This window comes from Oncorhynchus mykiss, chromosome 31 (genome assembly GCF_013265735.2).
Source record: "Oncorhynchus mykiss isolate Arlee chromosome 31, USDA_OmykA_1.1, whole genome shotgun sequence".
NCBI lineage: Eukaryota > Metazoa > Chordata > Actinopteri > Salmoniformes > Salmonidae > Oncorhynchus > Oncorhynchus mykiss.
The window spans coordinates 21813530-21834054 of record NC_050571.1 but is presented as its reverse complement, the minus strand read 5'-3'; the positions used below and the strand labels follow the sequence as shown (position 1 = coordinate 21834054).

At 51.7% G+C, this 20525-nt stretch overlaps 1 protein-coding gene across 4 annotated transcripts in view; it reads right to left on the bottom strand.

Annotated features, from left to right (window-relative positions):
- LOC110504773 (fibroblast growth factor receptor-like 1) overlaps positions 1-20525 on the bottom strand; it is a 58458-nt gene that overhangs the window by 23826 nt on the left and 14107 nt on the right. For all 4 annotated transcript variants that reach the window (XM_036970311.1, XM_036970313.1, XM_036970310.1 and 1 more), the window contains one exon: positions 1211-1483. In XM_036970311.1, coding sequence (XP_036826206.1) covers positions 1211-1483 — 273 coding nt within the window. The remainder of the gene's footprint in view (positions 1-1210; positions 1484-20525) is intronic.

The following is a 20525-nucleotide window of genomic DNA, read 5'->3' as shown; positions in this document are numbered from 1 at the left end:
TCTGTAATGTTCTCTTGAGGTTTGATATGAAACCTGACAGAGGATCTGCTGGGGTTCTGTAATGTTCTCCTGAGGTTTGATATGAAACGTGACAGAGAGGCTGCTGGGGTTCTGTAATGTTCTCCTGAGGTTTGATATGAAACGTGACAGAGAGGCTGCTGGGGTTCTGTAATGTTCTCCTGAGGTTTGATATGAAACCTGACAGAGGAGCTGCTGGGGTTCTGTAATGTTCTCCTGAGGTTTGACATGAAACCTGACAGAGGAGCTGCTGGGGTTCTGTAATGTTCTCCTGAGGTTTGATATGAAACCTGACAGAGAAGCTGCTGGGGTTCTGTAATGTTCTCCTGAGGTTTGATATGAAACCTGACAGAGAAGCTGCTGGGGTTCTGTAATGTTCTCCTGAGGTTTGATATGAAACCTGACAGAGAAGTTGCTGGGGTTCTGTAATGTTCTCCTGAGGTTTGATATGAAACCTGACAGAGGATCTGCTGGGGTTCTGTAATGTTCTCCTGAGGTTTGATATGAAACCTGACAGAGGATCTGCTGGGGTTCTGTAATGTTCTCCTGAGGTTTGATATGAAACCTGACAGAGGATCTGCTGGGGTTCTGTAATGTTCTCCTGAGGTTTGATATGAAACCTGACAGAGAAGCTACTGGGGTTCTGTAATGTTCTCCTGAGGTTTGATATGAAACCTGACAGAGAAGCTGCTGGGGTTCTGTAATGTTCTCCTGAGGTTTGATATGAAACCTGACAGAGGATCTGCTGGGGTTCTGTAATGTTCTCCTGAGGTTTGATATGAAACCTGACAGAGGATCTGCTGGGGTTCTGTAATGTTCTCCTGAGGTTTGATATGAAACCTGACAGAGGATATGCTGGGGTTCTGTAATGTTCTCCTGAGGTTTGATATGAAACCTGACAGAGGATCTGCTGGGGTTCTGTAATGTTCTCCTGAGGTTTGATATGAAACCTGACAGAGGATATGCTGGGGTTCTGTAATGTTCTCCTGAGGTTTGATATGAAACCTGACAGAGGATCTGCTGGGGTTCTGTAATGTTCTCCTGAGGTTTGATATGAAAGGAGTTAAAGGAGTTGAAGATAATTGGAACATAAAGCATGATGTGTGTATGTAATATTTGTATTTACAGTATGTGTATGCATTACAAGGGTGTGCACTGACTAGGGATGAAGTCAGCCCCTCCCTGGCCTTACCCATGACGATGAGGGTGTAGTTGAGAGTGATACTTCCGAAGCCGTTGGTGACGCGGCACATGTAAACCCCCGCGTCCCCCAGCTCCACCTCTTTGATCTTCAGGCTCTTTTTCAGCACCCGGTAGCGGCTCCAGCCCGGGTGGACGTTACGCCCATCCTTCACCCACAGCACCAGGGGAGGAGGGTCACCCTCTACGGGGCACGCAAGCCGCACCGTCCGCCCCAGCCTGGCCGTCTGACGCTCCTCCACCTGACGACTCACCCACGGTGGACCTGGAAGGAGCAGAGAGAGATGGGCAGAGTACGGTCATTGTTCAGTTCCACAAAATATTTTTTTCTCTACAGCTTTCCTTTCTAAATATAAACCCTGTGTCATATTGGATCCACTGGGCTTCTGTCTCTGCATTGCTTGCTCTTTGGGGTTTTAGGCTGAGTATCTGTAAAGCACTTTGACAACTGCTGATGTAAAAATGGCTTTTTAAAATACATTTGATTGATTGGCTGATTGTGATTTATACTCCACAACAACTTGATCAAACAAACTTAATCATTTACCTATCAGTTTACAGCTAATACTTTTTGGACTTATTCATCAGAGTTATTCGCCAGACCTGGGCATCTGGTAAGACATAGTAAAGTTCTGCTCATGGGTATTATACAGTAGCCTGCAGTGGACAGGATCCATGGTTGAATCATGCTCCATTTGCTATGAAGCTGGACAAGCTGCTCTATTCATACATTGGGGATTGTTTGAGTTTATTTTATTTTTAGAGGGACAGTGCACATTAATCAACGTTTCATAGCATAGTTTCCTTTCATATTTCACACAACTTTTCATTCCATTTCCATGTTATTGTATCAATGGGCCTTGTGTATTTGAGGGCTAAGTCATTTATATCAACTGAATATAATTCCACCATTCAAGAATAGCCAGTACTGTACACTTCATTTGCTGCTTAATTCAAAACACACAAAGATGTTTTACTGACTCCGTCTATCACATGAAACATTTTATTCGTTCTGTTGCCGCTGGCAACACAGGGTCAACTGACCTTGGGCCGGTGAGCCAGAGGAACCATGGAAAATAAAATGGAATTACAAAGGCAGACCAGAGACCTGCTTCCCCCTAACTAACACTGGCCTGCCGTGTCTGTCTGATTCTGAGGGGTGCCCTGTGTATCACCACTCCACACCATAAACTGTACGTGTCCAGGCCCACAAACACAGATAGGCCCTGTGTGAGAAGGCCTGTATATAACTGGGTCAGGCTACCCCAAGGGAACATTCCAATCAGCAAAACAAACCAACTTGGGTCCACCCAAAGTCCACTCAAAAACATAACCCTTCTCAAGAAGAGCGAGGGGCAACTTCGGGGAAGTTGGGAATTTCTTGCCTTCTTTCGGTACGGTCCTTGCGTGCACAACGTTCTTTTCATCCTGTTCGTTCAGCGCTCTGAGACTCCCATGAGAGCTCCGGGGTCCATTTCCTCTGGCCCTCCTGCGCTGCCTCAGAACTGGAGCCCGGTTATGTGTGTGTTGGACGGCAGTGCTCATTCATGCCTGGTACTGTCACATCCTGTAACTGTACCAGCAGCTGCTGTGAGAACTGCCAAGATTATGGAAATTGAAAAATGATTTCTCTCTCTCTCCTTTTCTCTCTCTCTCTCTGCACTACACATCTATGTGTAGGAGTGAAGTGTTTTCACCTGGAGTCTACTGGTTGCCATCCAGGAAAGTGCCAGAAGAAAAAGCAGCAGAAAAAAGTAAAGATTGTTTTGGAGACGGAATTAAATTACAGCACATTCCAGAATGTTAGACCGAGACGGTTTCACTGCACCAAGTATGGAATCAAAATTCCCCTGTCTCCACGAATAGAACAAAAGGTTGACCATAAAGACCTATTTCAGCAGGTTTGAATGTTAACACAGCATTCTGTCATAAACAAATCATTACATTAACCACTAATTCACCTTACTGGGAAAATGGCAAGATATGACTTAGTATTGTTAGTTGAAATAGTGAAACAGCCTGGCAATATCTGGGTGGCCTCATTGAAACAGCCTGGCTGCCAATAAATCAGGCAGCACCAGATGAGAGTGAGACCAGGAGGCTGAAGTAAAGAGCCTTCCTTCTCCCCGATCTGATCCAAGAGCTTGCTCACAATCACACACAACCGGGGAGAGGTGGAATAAAAGACAGAAGAGGAGGAGGAGAGTAGAGGGAGTCTGTCAGTCAGTCTGGTTGGACACACACACACACACACACACACACACACACACACACACACACACACACACACACACACACACACACACACACACACACACACTGCTGCTGCTGCTAAAACCACCTGTTGAGAAACCCTGCAGTAGGAGATGTAGTCTTGTTGAGATGCTCCAGCTGGACTGAGACAGAGAAGTACCTGACTGACCATTGGCTCTATAGAGGCAGCTCTTTCCTAGACCCCTGCTCCTAGGTCCATGCTCCTAGGCCCATGCTCCTCGACCCATGCTCCTCGACCCATGCTCCTCGACCCGTGCTCCTCGACCCGTGCTCCTCGACCCGTGCTTCTCGACCCGTGCTCCTCGACCCGTGCTCCTCGGCCCGTGCTCCTCGACCCGTGCTCCTCGACCCGTGCTCCTCGACCCGTGCTCCTTGACCCGTGCTCCTCGACCCGTGCTCCTCGACCCGTGCTCCTCGACCCATGCTCCTCGACCCATGCTCCTAGACCCATGCTCCTAGACCCATGCTCCTAGACCATGCTCCTAGACCCATGCTCCTAGACCCATGCTCCTAGACCATGCTCCTAGACCCATGCTCCTCGACCCATGCTCCTAAACCCATGCTCCTAGACCCATGCTCCTCGACCCATGCTCCTAGACCCATGCTCCTAGACCCATGCACCTAGACCCATGCTGCTAGACCCGTGCTCCAGCTCTGGAAACAACATAAACAGCCTTCCTCCTCCCTATTGAAGCGCAATAAACACCCTGCCTGGTAGATCCCACCAAGTCCTACACCTGCCTTCTGAACCCTGCAGTGTGTTCTCTGTCCAACAATGACAGGGAGGGCCAAGTGTGGTAGAAACAGGGAGTGACACACACACACGTGCACAATCATACATACACAGACACACATACGCACACACACACACGCACACAGATGTACAGTGCCTTGCGAAAGTATTCGGCCCCCTTGAACTTTGCAACCTTTTGCCACATTTCAGGCTTCAAACATAAAGATATAAAACTGTATATTTTTGTGAAGAATCAACAACAAGTGGGACACAATCATGAAGTGGAACGACATTTATTTGATATTTCAAACTTTTTTAACAAATCAAAAACTGAAAAATTGGGCGTGCAAAATTATTCAGCCCCTTTACTTTCAGTGCAGCAAACTCTCTCCAGACGTTCAGTGAGGATCTCTGAATGATCCAATGTTGACCTAAATGACTAATGATGATAAATACAATCCACCTGTGTGTAATCAAGTCTCCGTATAAATGCACCTGCACTGTGATAGTCTCAGAGGTCCATTAAAAGCGCAGAGAGCATCATGAAGAACAAGGAACACACCAGGCAGGTCCGAGATACTGTTGTGAAGAAGTTTAAAGCCGGATTTGGATACAAAAAGATTTCCCAAGCTTTAAACATCCCAAGGAGCACTGTGCAAGCGATAATATTGAAATGGAAGGAGTATCAGACCACTGCAAATCTACCAAGACCTGGCCGTCCCTCTAAACTTTCAGCTCATACAAGGAGAAGACTGATCAGAGATGCAGCCAAGAGGCCCATGATCACTCTGGATGAACTGCAGAGATCTACAGCTGAGGTGGGAGACTCTGTCCATAGGACAACAATCAGTCGTATATTGCACAAATCTGGCCTTTATGGAAGAGTGGCAAGAAGAAAGCCATTTCTTAAAGATATCCATAAAAAGTGTTGTTTAAAGTTTGCCACAAGCCACCTGGGAGACACACCAAACATGTGGAAGAAGGTGCTCTGGTCAGATGAAACCAAAATTGAACTTTTTGGCAACAATGCAAAACGTTATGTTCGGCGTAAAAGCAACACCCCTGAACACACCATCCCCACTGTCAAACATGGTGGTGGCAGCATCATGGTTTGGGCCTGCTTTTCTTCAGCAGGGACAGGGAAGATGGTTAAAATTTATGGGAAGATGGATGGAGCCAAACACAGGACCATTCTGTAAGAAAACCTGATGGAGTCTGCAAAAGACCTGAGACTGGGACGGAGATTTGTCTTCCAACAAGAAAATGATCCAAAACATAAAGCAAAATCTACAATGAAATGGTTCAAAAATAAACATATCCAGGTGTTAGAATGGCCAAGTCAAAGTCCAGACCTGAATCCAATCGAGAATCTGTGGAAAGAACTGAAAACTGCTGTTCACAAATGCTCTCCATCCAACCTCACTGAGCTCGAGTTGTTTTGCAAGGAGGAATGGGAAAAAATGTCAGTCTCTCGATGTGCAAAACTGATAGAGACATACCCCAAGCGACTTACAGCTGTAATCGCAGCAAAAGGTGGCGCTACAAAGTATTAACTTAAGGGGGCTGAATAATTTTGCACGCCCAATTTTTCAGTTTTTGATTTGTTAAAAAAGTTTGAGATATCCAATAAATGTCGTTCCACTTCATGATTGTGTCCCACTTGTTGTTGATTCTTAACAAAAAAATACAGTTTTATATCTTTATGTTTGAAGCCTGAAATGTGGCAAAAGGTCGCAAAGTTCAAGGGGGCCGAATACTTTCGCAAGGCACTGTATAGCAGCATTGATCTGAAATTAATGTCAGCCTTTTTTCCTAATTTGTCTTGTTAAGTTTGAATGTCTTCCCCATTCAGTGTTTTTTATAATCCAAGTTGCTGTTGAGCTGAGAGTGATACTCCATCAGCAGACGGGACATCCTGACAGACAGACCACAACCTACAGCAAACAACATTCCTACTTCCACCATTAGGAATGAAGGCCTATGAATCCTATTGATCCAGACAGGTAACAACATCAATAAAAACAAAGAGGAAAGACATGACGTCCTCAGTGCAGTGGTGAAACTGTTACTGGTCTGGTTGTCAGAGGGATTTCAGTGCAGCAGAATCCAAAACAGCTGGAACCAGCCAAGACATTTAATCTGTGTAAGACAGAAGGAAGTCACCTAACCTATGGATAACCAGGGATCACTTTAAAGCTCCACTGTGCTTGTACTCTCGTGGCCCACTCTGTTTTAGACATTTTGATAGGGGTTTTTGATTTCAGGGAGGATTTATGGGAAAGGGAGGCCGCCCCCGAGCCGCAGCCCCAGAGGAGCTTTGAAGCTGGGGCGGCCTCACCAGAGTCAGGAGGAAGGAGCTGGGCTGGTGTCATACGGAGAGCTTCAAACGGACCTCGACAGCGCTCTGCCTGGATAAATTATTATGGTTAAGGAAGTAGCAGGGCTTTGAGATGAGTGGGAAAGATAGATAGAGAGAAACAGAGAAAAAGAGAGAGAGCGAGCGAGACAGTGAGAGCAAGAGAGAGCAAGAGAGGCAGGAGAAAGAGCGAGAGAAAGAGAGGGAGAGAGAGATTGGAAGGAAGATATTGGAGGAACCTGCTTGTTGATGTGAGTAGAGTAGAATGGAGACATGCAGATCGCCACATGCTCATCGCGAAGGACTACTGAACATGTGTCCTTCAGACTAGAACAAGGGAGAGCACTGCAATAACTTCCTTCAAAGGACAGCTCATCAAAAGATAATGTTGAAAGAAGCTCTTCTGGGGTGGTGTCCAGACAGGCTGGTGGACGATACCAGTACAGCTGGATTCATAAGAAGAGACATCGCAAGTATGAGCAGCTTTCGAGGAGAGAAGTCAAACACCACAGTGCAGATACAATGTTATCAGGCAGAAGATAGGCAGCCTTTAAACGAGTTCCTGCCAAGGTGCCATCCATCTTGAGTTTAATCTCTTCTCATTCAGAGAGCAACCCTGCTCATCTCTGTGCCCATATCCTGGCATGGGGGGGTGGGGTGGGGCTAGGCAGAGAGGCCTAATGTAATGTTTGCCTTCACTGATAGGACGGTTAGACCAAACAGAGCCAGGTCTCAGTCTAGTGTGTGAAAATCAGGTTCCAGATCACCGGTGAGAGATTACACCGTTGGCCTGATGCGTGACATGGTAATGTATAGGAAAATGAGTCAAAGACAACAATAAGAGGGCTTGGTCAACAGAGCTAGGTAAACAATCCCCGTCTACCTCTGGTTCACCCCGGTGTCTGTCACTCCCACTCCTCAATCAAACACCCAGTCAGTCAACTCCTCATTAGTAGTCATTCCTGCATGCAGGCCTGCTACCTTCATATCTAATAACTTTGGCCCATTACTTAGGCAAATTCTTGGTCAGGCTATTTATAATGGTAGGGTCCCATCTCTTTTTCCCATTACTCAATCTGATCCCTTTCTCAGTTGAGTGACATCTACCTGAATACTCCCTACATCCTGAAAACCCTCATCCTTGTGTCTTCTGCCTTCCCTTAAATCTTGTTTATGTCTATAAAAGGGGTCCTCTCCTGTGCTGTCCCAGGTCCAGCTGTTAGTCTATAGAGGAGCAGCTAGGTACTAATCCATCCTGTTATCCTAGGAGCCACACAACACTTTCCTCCATATGAGGAAATCAAGTCCATTTAAATCAATTCATTAGGCCCTAATCTATGGATTTCACATGACCGTGAATACAGATATGCATCTATTGGTCACAGATACCTTAAAAATAAAGTAGCGTGGATCAGAAAACCAGTCAGTATTTGCCTCATGCAGCGCAACACATCTCCTTCGCATAGAGTTGATCGTGCTGTTGATTGTGGCCTGTGGAATGTTGTCCCACTCCTCTTCAATGGCTTTGCAAAGTTGTTGGATATTGGCAGGAACTGGAACACGCTATCGTACACGTCAATCCAGAGCATCCGAAACATGCTCAATGGGTGACATGTCTTGTGAGTATGCAGGCCATGGAAGAACTGTGTACAGATCCTTGCAACATGGGGCTGTATCATGCTGAAACATGAGGTGATGGTGGCGGATGAATGGCAGGACAATGGGCCTCAGGATCTCGTCACCATATCTCTGTGCATTCAAATTGTCATCGATAAAAATGCAATTGTGTTCTTGGTCCATAGCTTATACCTACCCATACCATAACCCCACCGCCACCATGGGGCACTCTGTTCACAACGTTGACATCAGCAAACCGCTCGCCCACATGACGCCATACACACAGTCTGCCATCTGTCCAGTACAGTTGAAACCGGGATTCATCCGTGAAGAGCACATTTCTCCAGCGTGACAGTGGCTATCGAAGGTGAGCATTTGTCCACTGAAGTCGGTTACGACGCTGAACTGCAGTCAGGTCACGACCCTGGTGAGGACGATGAGCATGCAGATGAGCTTCCCTGAGACAGTTTTTGGCAGTTGGTGCAGAAATGATTTGGTTGTGCAAACCCACAGTTTCATCAGCTGTTCAGGTGGCTGGTCTCAGACGATCCCGCTGGTGAAAACGCCAGATGTTGAGGTCCTGGGCTGACGTGGTTACACGTGGTCTGGGGTTGTGAGGCCAGTTGGACATATTGCCAAATTCTCTAAAACCACTTTGGAGGTGGCTTATGGTAGAGAAATGAACATTCAATTATCTGGCAACAGCTCTGGTGGACATTCCTGCAGTCAGCAGGCCAATTTCACACTTGAAACATCTGTGGCATTGTGTTGTGTGACAAAACTGCACATTTTAGAGTGGCCTTTTATTACCCCGGGCACAAGGTGCACCTGTGTAATGATCATGCTGTTTAATCAGCTTCTTGATATACCACACCTGTCAGGTGGATGGATTGTCTTGGCAAAAGGAGAAATGCTCACTAACAGGAATGTAAATACATTTGCGCCCAACATCTTAGAGCATTAAGCTTTTTGTGCATATGGAACATTTCTGTGATCTTTTATTTCAGCTAATGAAACACGGGACCAACACTTTACATGTTGCGTTTATGCTTTTGTTCAGTGTAACTCTGCACATCCAAGACATCATCTCAATCCCATGATGATTTCATGGGCAGGTCACTCCAGCATTATTTTACTCAGTCTCTTCCAACATTCCACCTAGCGGTGTTTTGAGACAAGCTGGAGTTGAATATAGTGCTACAACCGTGGCTGTAAATGGACAGTAGAGTGTGTGTCTGTCATTACGCTGGCTTTACCTTGGTTCCCTCTCCGTCCATCTCACCCCACTAGAGACCATCCAACCCTCCAGCTGTCTCTCAGACAGACACCATAGAACTCAGTCTTGGAATCTTGGAAGAACACTCGCTCCCCTACCTTCATAGAAAAACACACAGAAACCTGGTTATTCCTTAAATTCAGACCATTTTACATTTCTGGAGGGTGACGTCGAGTGTCTGCCTCTTTTTAGCTCTGGCATGTTGGAGCAAATGCTATGCCCACTCCACCTCCACCATGGCAGAAGCTGGCAAGGGCACAAGGCCTGATCTGTTCACACTGACATCAGGCCCATGTGTGGAGGTGGGTGTGTGATTGTGTAGTATGGGCATGGGGGCAATGATGTACCCACCTCTGACTCCCCTCTCCATACCACCGGTCCTAACACACTCACTGGAGCAGATGTAAATGTCCTTCTCTCCTTTCAGCGTGAATGGAATTTATGTGAGTCAGAGGAGGGAGTGATGGGGACTGGGCGCTCTATCTACACACTTTGTCTGAAGCCTGGAGGCTCAGGTTCCATAGTTGTGTTGTTTCCTATCAGATCTGGGCACAATGTTATGAAGGTAAGAGGACCCAACCCACAGCCCTGGCCTGTAGTCACCCAGTTGAGGTGGTATGGGACTACATGTATCTGTTCACACACAGGGTGGACCACCAGCATCTCAGACCACAGGGAAGGGCAACAATGCGCCAATTTTGCCCTCATAAACAGAGCCACAGCTCCACAGGGATTCTGGGTAATGTTGTAGAATGCCGGCCCCATCAGAAGTAATGAGCACCTGCTTATTAAACACAACCCTTTGTGTCAACAGTCCACACCGACAGACAGCTAGGGTCTCATGCCAGGCTCCTAATCCTGGTTTGGCTCTGGCTCGACACAGTATTTAATGTTTACATGTTCAGCTGTGTCTCACAGACACAGCTTGCTACCGCTGAGGCTGCTGGTCTGTCTGTCACTGCGTGATGTGCGTGCCAGAGCAGACTAGGTAGAGAGGGCAGGGCAGGGAGGGAGGAAGGGCAGGGTAGCTTGGATAACAAGCACCCAGACAAGAGTGTGTTGCACAGGGCAAGGCAGGGAGGGTAGGAACGGAGGGCAGGGCATGGAAGGCAGGGAGAGAGGTCAGGGAGGGAGGGATGGAGGGCAGAGCATGGAGGACTAGGCAGGGAGTGAGGTGAGGGCAGGGAGGACTAGGCAGGGAGAGAGAGGAGGGCAGGGAGAGAGGGGAGGGCAGGGAGGGCAAGGAGGGCAAGGTAGGCAGGCAGGAAGGGAGGGCATGGAATGGAGGGCAGGGAGGACTAGGCAGGGAGAGAAGGGAGGGCAGGGAGGGCAAGGTAGGCAGGCAGGGAGGGCAAGGCAGGGAGGGCAGGGAGCGCAGGGCAGGGAGGGCTGCATAACATTCACCCAGACAAGAGCGTGTAGCATAGGGCCAGGGAGGGCCAGACCACTACTGCTTTACACAAACCTGCTGCTGCTGTAGGATCACAGTGTGGCCGGATGGGCGCTCCCTCTCTCTCTCTCTTTCATCAGGGGAGCCGGGTGGGCGCTCCCTCTCTCTCTCTTTCATCAGGGGGGCCGAGTGGGCGCTCCCTCTCTCTCTCTTTCATCAGGGGGGCCGGGTGGGCGCTCCCTCTCTCTCTCTTTCATCAGGGGGGCCGGGTGGGCGCTCCCTCTCTCTCTCTTTCATCAGGAGGGCCGGGTGGGCGCACCCTCTCTCTCTCTTTCATCAGGAGGGCCGGGTGGGCGCTCCCCCTCTCTCTTTCATCAGGGGAGCCTGGTGGGCGCTCCCTCGCTTTCTTTCATCAGTGGAGCCGGGTGGGCGCTCCCCCTCTCTCATCAGGGGGACCGGGTGGGCGTTCCCTCTCTTTCATCAGGGGGGCCGGGTGGGCGCTCCCCCTCTCTCATCACGGGGCCAGGTGGGCGCTCCCCCTCTCTCTTTCATCTGTGGAGCCGGGTGGGCGCTCCCTCTCTCTCTTTCATCAGGGGAGCCGGGTGGGCGCTCCCCCACTCTCATCAAGGGGCCGGGTGGGCGCTCCCCCTCTCTCATCAGGGGGGCCGGGTGGGCGTTCCCTCTCTTTCTTTCATCAGGGGGGCCGGGTGGGCGCTCCCCCTCTCTCATCACGGGGCCAGGTGGGCGCTCCCCCTCTCTCTTTCATCTGTGGAGCCGGGTGGGCGCTCCCTCTCTCTCTTTCATCAGTGGAGCCGGGTGGGGGCTCCCCCTCTCTCATCAGGGGGGCCGGGTGGGCGCTCCCCCTCTCTCTTTCATCAGGGGAGCCTGGTGGGCGCTCCCCCTCTCTCTTTCATCAGGGGGGCCGGGTGGGCGCTCCCCCTCTCTCTTTCATCAGGGGAGCCTGGTGGGCGCTCCCCCTCTCTCTTTCATCAGGGGGGCCGGGTGGGCGCTCCCCCTCTCTCTTTCATCAGTGGAGCCGGGTGGGCGCTCCCCCTCTCTCTTTCATCAGGGGGGCCGGGTGGGCGCTCCCCCTCTCTCTTTCATCAGGGGGGCCGGGTGGGCGCTCCCCCTCTCTCTTTCATCAGTGGAGCCGGGTGGGCGCTCCCTCTCTTTCTTTCATCAGTGGAGCCTGGTGGGCGCTCCCTCTCTCTCTTTCATCAGGAGGGCCGGGTGGGCGCTCCCCCTCTCTCTTTCATCAGTGGAGCCGGGTGGGCGCTCCCTCTCTTTCTTTCATCAGTGGAGCCTGGTGGGCGCTCCCTCTCTCTCTTTCATCAGGAGGGCCGGGTGGGCGCTCCCTCTCTTTCTTTCATCAGGGGAGCCTGGTGGGCGCTCCCTCTCTCTCTTTCATCAGGAGGGCCGGGTGGGCGCTCCCCCTCTCTCATCAGGGGGGCCGGGTGGGCGCTCCCCCTCTCTCTTTCATCAGTGGAGCCGGGTGGGCGCTCCCCCTCTCTCATCAGGGGGGCCGGGTGGGCGTTCCCTCTCTTTCTTTCATCAGGGGGGCCGGGTGGGCGCTCCCCCTCTCTCATCACGGGGCCAGGTGGGCGCTCCCCCTCTCTCTTTCATCTGTGGAGCCGGGTGGGCGCTCCCTCTCTCTCTTTCATCAGGGGAGCCGGGTGGGCGCTCCCCCACTCTCATCAAGGGGCCGGGTGGGCGCTCCCTCTCTTTCTTTCATCAGGGGAGCCGGGTGGGCGCTCCCCCTCTCTCATCAGGGGGGCCGGGTGGGCGCTCCCTCTCATCAGGGGAGCTGGGTGGGCGCTCCCTCTCTCTCATTCATCAGGGGAGCCGGGTGGGCGCTCCCTTTCTCTCTCACATCAGGGGAGCCGGGTGGGCGCTCCCTCTCTCTCTCTTTTATCAGGGGGGCCGGTTGGGCACTCCCTCTCTTTCATCAGGGGAGCCGGGTGGGCGCTCCCCCTCTTTCTTTCATCAGGGGGGCCGGGTGGGCGCTCCCCCTCTCTCTTTCATCTGGGGAGCCGGGTGGGCGCTCCCCCTCTCTCTTTCATCAGGGGAGCCGGGTGGGCGCTCCCACTCTCTCTTTCATCAGGGGAGCCGGGTGGGCGCTCCCCCTCTCTCTTTCATCAGGGGGGCCGGGTGGGCGCTCCCCCTCTCTCATCAGGGGGGCCGGGTGGGCGCTCCCTCTCTATCATCAGGGGAGCTGGGTGGGCGCTCCCCCTCTCTCATCAGGGGGGCCGGGTGGGTGCTCCCTCTCTTTCATCAGGGGGGCCGGGTGGGCGTTCCCTCTCCTTCTTTCATCAGGGGGGCCGGGTGAGCGCTCCCTCTCTTTCTTTCATCAGGGGGGCCGGGTGGGCGCTCCCTCTCTTTCTTTCATCAGGGGAGCCGGGTGGGCGCTCCCCCTTTCTCATCAGGGGAGCCGGGTGGGCGCTCCCCCTCTCTCATCAGGGGGGCAGGGTGGGCGTTCCCTCTCTCTCTTTCATCAGGGGGGCCGGGTGGGCGCTCGCCCTTTCTCTTTCATCTGGGGAGCCGGGTGGGCGCTCCCCCTCTCTCTTTCATCAGGGGAGCCGGGTGGGCGCTCCCCCTCTCTCTTTCATCAGGGGAGCCGGGTGGGCGCTCCCCCTCTCTCTTTCATCAGGGGAGCCGGGTGGGCGCTCCCCCTCTCTCATCAGGGGGGCCGGGTGGGCGCTCCCCCTCTCTCATCAGGGGGGCCGGGTGGGCGCTCCCCCTCTCTCATCAGGGGGACCGGGTGGGCGCTCCCTCTCTCTCTTTCATCTGGGGAGCCGGGCGGGCGCTCCCCCTCTCTCTTTCATCAGGGGAGCCGGGTGGGCGCTCCCCCTCTCTCTTTCATCTGGGGAGCCGGGCGGGCGCTCCCCCTCTCTCTTTCATCAGGGGAGCCGGGTGGGCGCTCCCCCTCTCTCTTTCATCAGGGGAGCCGGGTGGGCGCTCCCCCTCTCTCTTTCATCAGGGGAGCCGGGTGGGCGTTCCCCCTCTCTCTTTCATCAGGGGGGCCGGGTGGGCGCTCCCCCTCTCTCTTTCATCAGGGGGGCCGGGTGGGCGCTCCCCCTCTCTCATCAGGGGGGCCGGGTGGGCGCTCCCTCTCTATCATCAAGGGGGCCGGGTGGGCGCTCCCCCTCTCTCATCAGGGGGGCCGGGTGGGTGCTCCCTCTCTATCATCAGGGGAGCTGGGTGGGCGCTCCCCCTCTCTCATCAGGGGAGCCGGGTGGGCGCTCCCTCTCTCTCTTTCATCAGGAGGGCCAGGTGGGCGCTCCCCCTCTCTCTCTTTCATCAGGGGAGCCGGGTGGGGGCTCCCCCTCTCTCATCAGGGGGGCCGGGTGGGCGCTCCCTCTCTTTCTTTCATCTGGGGAGCCGGGTGGGCGCTCCCCCTCTCTCTTTCATCAGGGGGGCCGGGTGGGCGCTCCCCCTCTCTCATCAGGGGGGCCGGGTGGGCGCTCCCCCTCTCTCATCAGGGGGGCCGGGTGGGCGCTCCCTCTCTATCATCAGGGGAGCTGGGTGGGCGCTCCCCCTCTCTCATCAGGGGAGCCGGGTGGGCGCTCCCCCTCTCTCTTTCATCAGGGGGGCCGGGTGGGCGCTCCCCCTCTCTCATCTGGGGAGCCGGGTGGGCGCTCCCCCTCTCTCTTTCATCAGGGGGGCCGGGTGGGAGCTTCCTCTCTCTCATCAGGGGGGCCGGGTGGGCGTTCCCTCTCTCTCTTTCATCAGGGAGGCCGGGTGTGCGCTCCCTCTCTCCCCCTCTCTCATCAGGGGAGCCGGGTGGGCGCTCCCTCTCTCCCCCTCTCTCATCAGGGGAGCCGGGTGGGCGCTCCCTCTCTCCCCCTCTCTCTTTCATCAGGGGGGCCGGGTGGGCGCTCCCTCTCTCTCATCAGGGGGGCCGGGTGGGCGTTCCCTCTCTCTCTTTCATCAGGGAGGCCGGGTGTGCGCTCCCTCTCTCCCCCTCTCTCATCAGGGGAGCCGGGTGGGCGCTCCCTCTCTCCCCCTCTCTCATCAGGGGAGCCGGGTGGACGCTCCCTCTCTCCCCAGGGGAGCCGGTTGGGCGCTCCCCCTCTCTCATTCATCAAAGGGGCCGGGTGGGCGCTCCCCCTCTCTCATTCATCAGGGGGGCCGGGTGGGCGCTCCCTCTCTCTCTTTCATCAGGGGGGCCGGGTGGGCGCTCCCTCTCTCTCTCTTTCATCAGGGGAGCCTTTCATTAGCACTGTGCTGCTTAGTCCCATAACATTGTGTGACCTACGGCATTGAACCAGGGCCAGGCAGTAGTGGGCTCTAGCTGCCATTGAATGGGTGAAGCAGCAGAGTAGGGATGAAAGCCATTAAGGAGGCCCTTCCGTTGAGCCACAGGTTCTAAATGCCTGGAATGTTGGTGTTCTGAGAAAACCACAGGATTCTACAGAGAAGCCGCCCTGAGTCAATGGGACAAACGCACAGAATGGGCATATTCACAGCGTCTGTTCTGTGACATTTTAAAAGCCTAGATTGTAGGGCTATGAGGAGTGGTGCTGGTTGGTAGGCTCCTGTAATCCTCCTGGTTAAATGCTGTGTAATCCCACCTTTACCATGGGACAAAGAGACTGCCACAAAGCAAGCTTCCATTAGGAGGAGGGGCCCCACATGAGAACAAATTGGTCGTGACGAACACTCGGCCTGGTCTTGTACCAGTGTGCTGCTCCGACAAGCTAAATCCACGGGAATGGAGTGAACAATGGAGGGAGGGATGACAGTGGCTTTCCAATCTCTCATTCACTCCAAGGTACCCTCTCCCACCTGTGCAAACAGTGCAGCTTCGGGCTCAGGCAGGTAAAGAGCACACCCAGGGCACACTCAGGTTGACACCTCACTGACCTCCAGCAGAGTGGGGGCCTTCATCTAAACCAGGGAATGTTTGAACACCAGCCGCTCTCCTTCCTTCGTGTTTTAATGTCTCTTCTATAAATACCAACACTTCTCAAATAGCCATGCTTGAGCAATATGCTTCAAACCAAATGCAACTCATTAACTGGCTTGTTTACGTTAAGTTCCTTTCCCCTCACGCGAAACACCACAGACTTGTTTTAAGTGTGCACGCTTAACGGCGATCACAACAACAAAGAAAACTGGGACCTACTTCAAAACAATTCTCCTGTGGAATTGAAAAAAGATGGAGTGAGATATACAATATGGGGTTTGGCAAGCTGAATTCATGTGGACTGGTAAGAGCCGGACGTTAACACATTGGTGTGTGCTTCACTCACTGTGAGATCTGCCACAATGAACATCATGTTCCAATCTAATAAGAAGGCTTCTCCCTAATGAAAATGTGTTGGTTAACGAGCACTAGCTGTACGGAGCACTAGCTGTACGGAGCACTAGCTGTACGGAGCACTAGCTGTACGGAGCACTAGCTGTACGGAGCACTAGCTGTACGGAGCACTAGCTTTATATAGCCAGAGAACACAGTCAGGAGCATAAGCCAAGCTGTCCGTTTCCAGGCCAAAAATTAAGAGAGAATGTAAAAACAACCGCAATATGAGAAAGGTGGGCTTGTGTTAACTCTGAATGGGATCATGTGTGTGTTAAGTGTATAATACCTGACATATTGGCCTTTAGCAGGGTCATCTTGGTGGACAACAGGCTTCAATAGGTCCACAGTAATGGTCTGAGTTTCCTTCATCTACACAATTGACAAAAAACTCAGTTGTCTTCTAAGCTTGACCCATGAGTCATCATCTAAAAACATCAGTAACATTAGCACTACATTATATCCTGGCTGACATCAGTCATTCTCCTGGCACACCAAGCCCTCCTGGTATCCCTCCGCATTACCTGTGTCTTCAGGCTGTCTACAGGATGAGACTGGACCTCCGCTCTGTTAGGGACAGAGCAGCAGAACAGAGTAGCAAGACAGGGCAGCAGGACAGCAGTCAGAGGAGAGCCAGCTCTGGCTACAGCGCTTGTTTGTGTCTTCAGACACTGTCAGGTCCTCGATGCGAAGCCCAGACGGCACCTGGTACTGTTTAACTGTGTGCACACCTTCAAACAGGACCCTGCACATAATCAGACAGCCAGCTGGAAGAGGTACTTGCAAATAGCACTCAGGTGGATCAGGCAAGAGATGAACATGGAAGATATTCTGAAGATAGGGGAAATACCATAAGAGAATGGACAGAACAGTGTGGACTCAAAACAGATAGTATTACAATAATCAGTTTTAAAAGACAAGTTTGCAGCCGCCTGCAATCCTTCTAACGTACCTCAAACATACTGAGATATGAGGCCTTAAGTGTTTATTTCTAAACAAGTTGTAACCAGGAAACGTAAAGAAACTTAAGTCCAGGGTTCAATCCATCCTCCACCCTCCTGACAAGTGGATTTGTACCAGACTACGCTGCTGGCCATCAGAGGCTAAAGAGGCCAGTCCAATCCCCAGTCCCCATGGTGCCAGTCAGTCCCCATGGCCTCATTCAGTCCCCAGTCAGTCCCCGTGGCTCCAGTCAGTCCCCCGTGGCTCCAGTCAGTCCCCCGTGGCTCCAGTCAGTCCCCCGTGGCTCCAGTCAGTCCCCCGTGGCTCCAGTCAGTCCCCCGTGGCTCCAGTCAGTCCCCCGTGGCTCCAGTCAGTCCCCGTGGCTCCAGTCAGTCCCCGAGCCAGTCCCCCGTGGCTCCAGTCAGTCCCCGTGGCTCCAGTCAGTCCCCGTGGCTCCAGTCAGTCCCCATAGCTCAGCAGAGCTTGTATAATCAGCAGCCTGGCTGTGTGCCTATCAGCTGAATCCGATCTCCTATTTATTCATTACATTGTTACAAGGTTGTTTAGGGGCCTTGATTGGCCAGAAGGCCCTGTTGTGCTGTGAGGTCTCTGGGAGGAGAGGCCATGGCACAAACACTCCCTCACTGACACTGTGCAGTATGCAGCATGTTACTATGTCTCATTTAACACCAACTACACTCCTCAAAATCATTTTCAGATTGAGAGGCTAAAGCGCAAGGTGGGTTCTTTGATGTATGTCCAAGACAACAAAAAGGAAAAAGAACAAACATGACTTTCACTGCGTCGGAGAAAGAAACCGTTTCTTCAGAGTTCTGTACCGCTGAGTGGAAGTACTAATTAAACAACTTCCTATTTATTAGCTTTGGGTACGGTCTGGTTGACTTGGAGCTTTAAATCAGCTCAGAGCCAGCAATCTCCAAGCCCATCTGAACATGTCGGTCCGGCAGATGGCTGGCTGGTCCTGGAGCTGTGATAGCGGCACAGAGCCATGGATGCTGGGTGAGAGTGGCTGAGCATCGGGGCACTGAGCTGGGTTGGGCTGGCAGTGGCAGATAGGCTAGCTAGAGCCTTAGTGTCTGGGGGTCAATGTGGGCTACTTCTTTCCAATCCAGACACCACAAAGAGCCAGTGAGAAACAGGAACTCTCTCGACGCACCAGGGAGAGGAGGAACAAGAACATTCCACAACCTGGCTGTGTTCACACTTTATCTTCGCTGGCTGGTGTGTAGAAGGAATCTATGCTAGCCCACCCAGTGATGTGCCTGCTCCTGCAGCATCATTCTTCATTCATTGAGGGCCAGCCAGCATGGACTTGGTATTTCTCTGCGGTCAATGGCATACATGTTGCCTGGACTTCCTTTCGTGAGCCCTGCTCAGTCTCGGGAGTCATAACTATGATTAGTGGAGGATTCATACTGTGAACAAGGGAAACTGAATTTTGGATTAAACCCACATGGTGAAACTGTGAACACTGTTATGTTATGTACATAACAGTTATGTCAAGCACACTCATTCACAAAAGTAGAAGCCCTTCAAAAACACCAAACTCTCTCTTGTGGGAAAATAAATACTTGAATGCATGACACTGTAGAAAATGTCAATGAAATGAAGATTGTGAACTCTTGATCTGACCCACCAGAATAACAAGAGGTATTTTTATATCAGGCCAGCAAGGGACAATACATAACGGAGACAAAACCCAATAGGCTACATCCCTCACCTGGATCAAAACCAGTACATTACAAAGAACCTGTTCCCGTTCCAAACCTCCCGCACAGCACCTCTCTCTATACTGCCAGAGAGACACACACGTTTCCCAACGTCCTGGGCTCTGACATGACATTCCTAGGATGACTCAGACAAGGCAGAAAGGAAAGGAGCAATCCAACGACAACACAGAGTGTTTTCCCTTTTACCACCCACCCACCCACCCATTCCAGCACACACACACACACACACACACACACACACACACACACACACACACACACACACACACACACACACACACACACACACACACACACACACACACAGTGTGAGAGGAGTGCAGTGAACAGACACAAGGATCAACAGAGATAACAATGGACTGACTAATCCATAGAATAAGGTCAAGATCTGATTTGCCCAGCAGTCTTGTGGTGGCCTCCTCTCTGAATGTCATAAGGTAGCTTTAGTCAGAGCCCAGCAGTCTCTCTCTGAATGTCATCAGGTAGCTTTAGTCAGAGCCCAGCAGTCTCTCTCTGAATGTCATCAGGTAGCTTTAGTCAGAGCCCAGCAGTCTTTCTCTGAATGTCATCAGGTAGCTTTAGTCAGAGCCCAGCAGTCTCTCTCTGAATGTCATCAGGTAGCTTTAGTCAGAGCCCACCTGGATGATGATATCACACTTAAACCCTGAGACACAATAGTGAGAATTCTACAGTAAGGAAGGTATGTCAACTTCAGAAACATATCACAGGTGTCATACTGAACTGAATAAAAAGGTTTAAAAACAGTCAAATCCTTATACCTAATATTGACACTCAAATCAACATTTAGTCAATTCATTTCAACATTAATATCCAAAGGGAATTCAGATAGGCCATACCCATCCAATGAGATATAATGAAATACAAAATGTAATGTTGCTTCAAATTAAACAAACAATAATCATTCACTTTGGACTGTGCTTGTTGTTTCCTGAATTTAGTTTTTATTTCCTGACATTCTGGTAACATGTGACCCGGTGACCCGGAGTCAGCAGGGTAGACTAGAGGATCACAGAGGCCAGACCAACAGCGCAATTCTGGGGATATCGTGGACGACAGGAAAAGGAGGGCCCCCATTCTCATCGACGGAGCTGTAGTGGAGCAGGTTGAGAGTTTCAAGTTCCTTGGTGTCCCCATCACCAACAAACTATCATGGTCCATACACGCCGTGAAGAGGGCACGAAAACACCTATTCTCCTTCAGGAGACTGAAAAGATTTGGCATGGGTCCTCAGATCCTCAAAAGGTTATATAGCTGCAACATCAAGAGCATGGTTGCATCATTGTCTGGTATGGCAAATTCTCAGCTCCAGACCAGGAGCTACAGAGGGTAGTGTGTATGGCCCAGTACATCACTGGGGCCAAGCTTCCTGCCATCCAGGACCTCTATAGCCCTAAAAATTGCCAAAGACTCCAGCCACCCAAGTCACAGACTGTTCTCTCAGCTACCGCATGGGAAGCAGTACCGGAGCACCAAAAAGCTTCTAAACAGCTTCTAGCCTCCAATCAAATGGCTACCCGGAATATTTGCATTGACCCCCCCCCCGCCCCCCCCCCCCCCTTTTTAAGCCTCTGCTACTCGCTATTTATTAGATATTATCTATGCATTGTCACTTTACCCCTATCTACATGTACAGATTACCTCAATTACC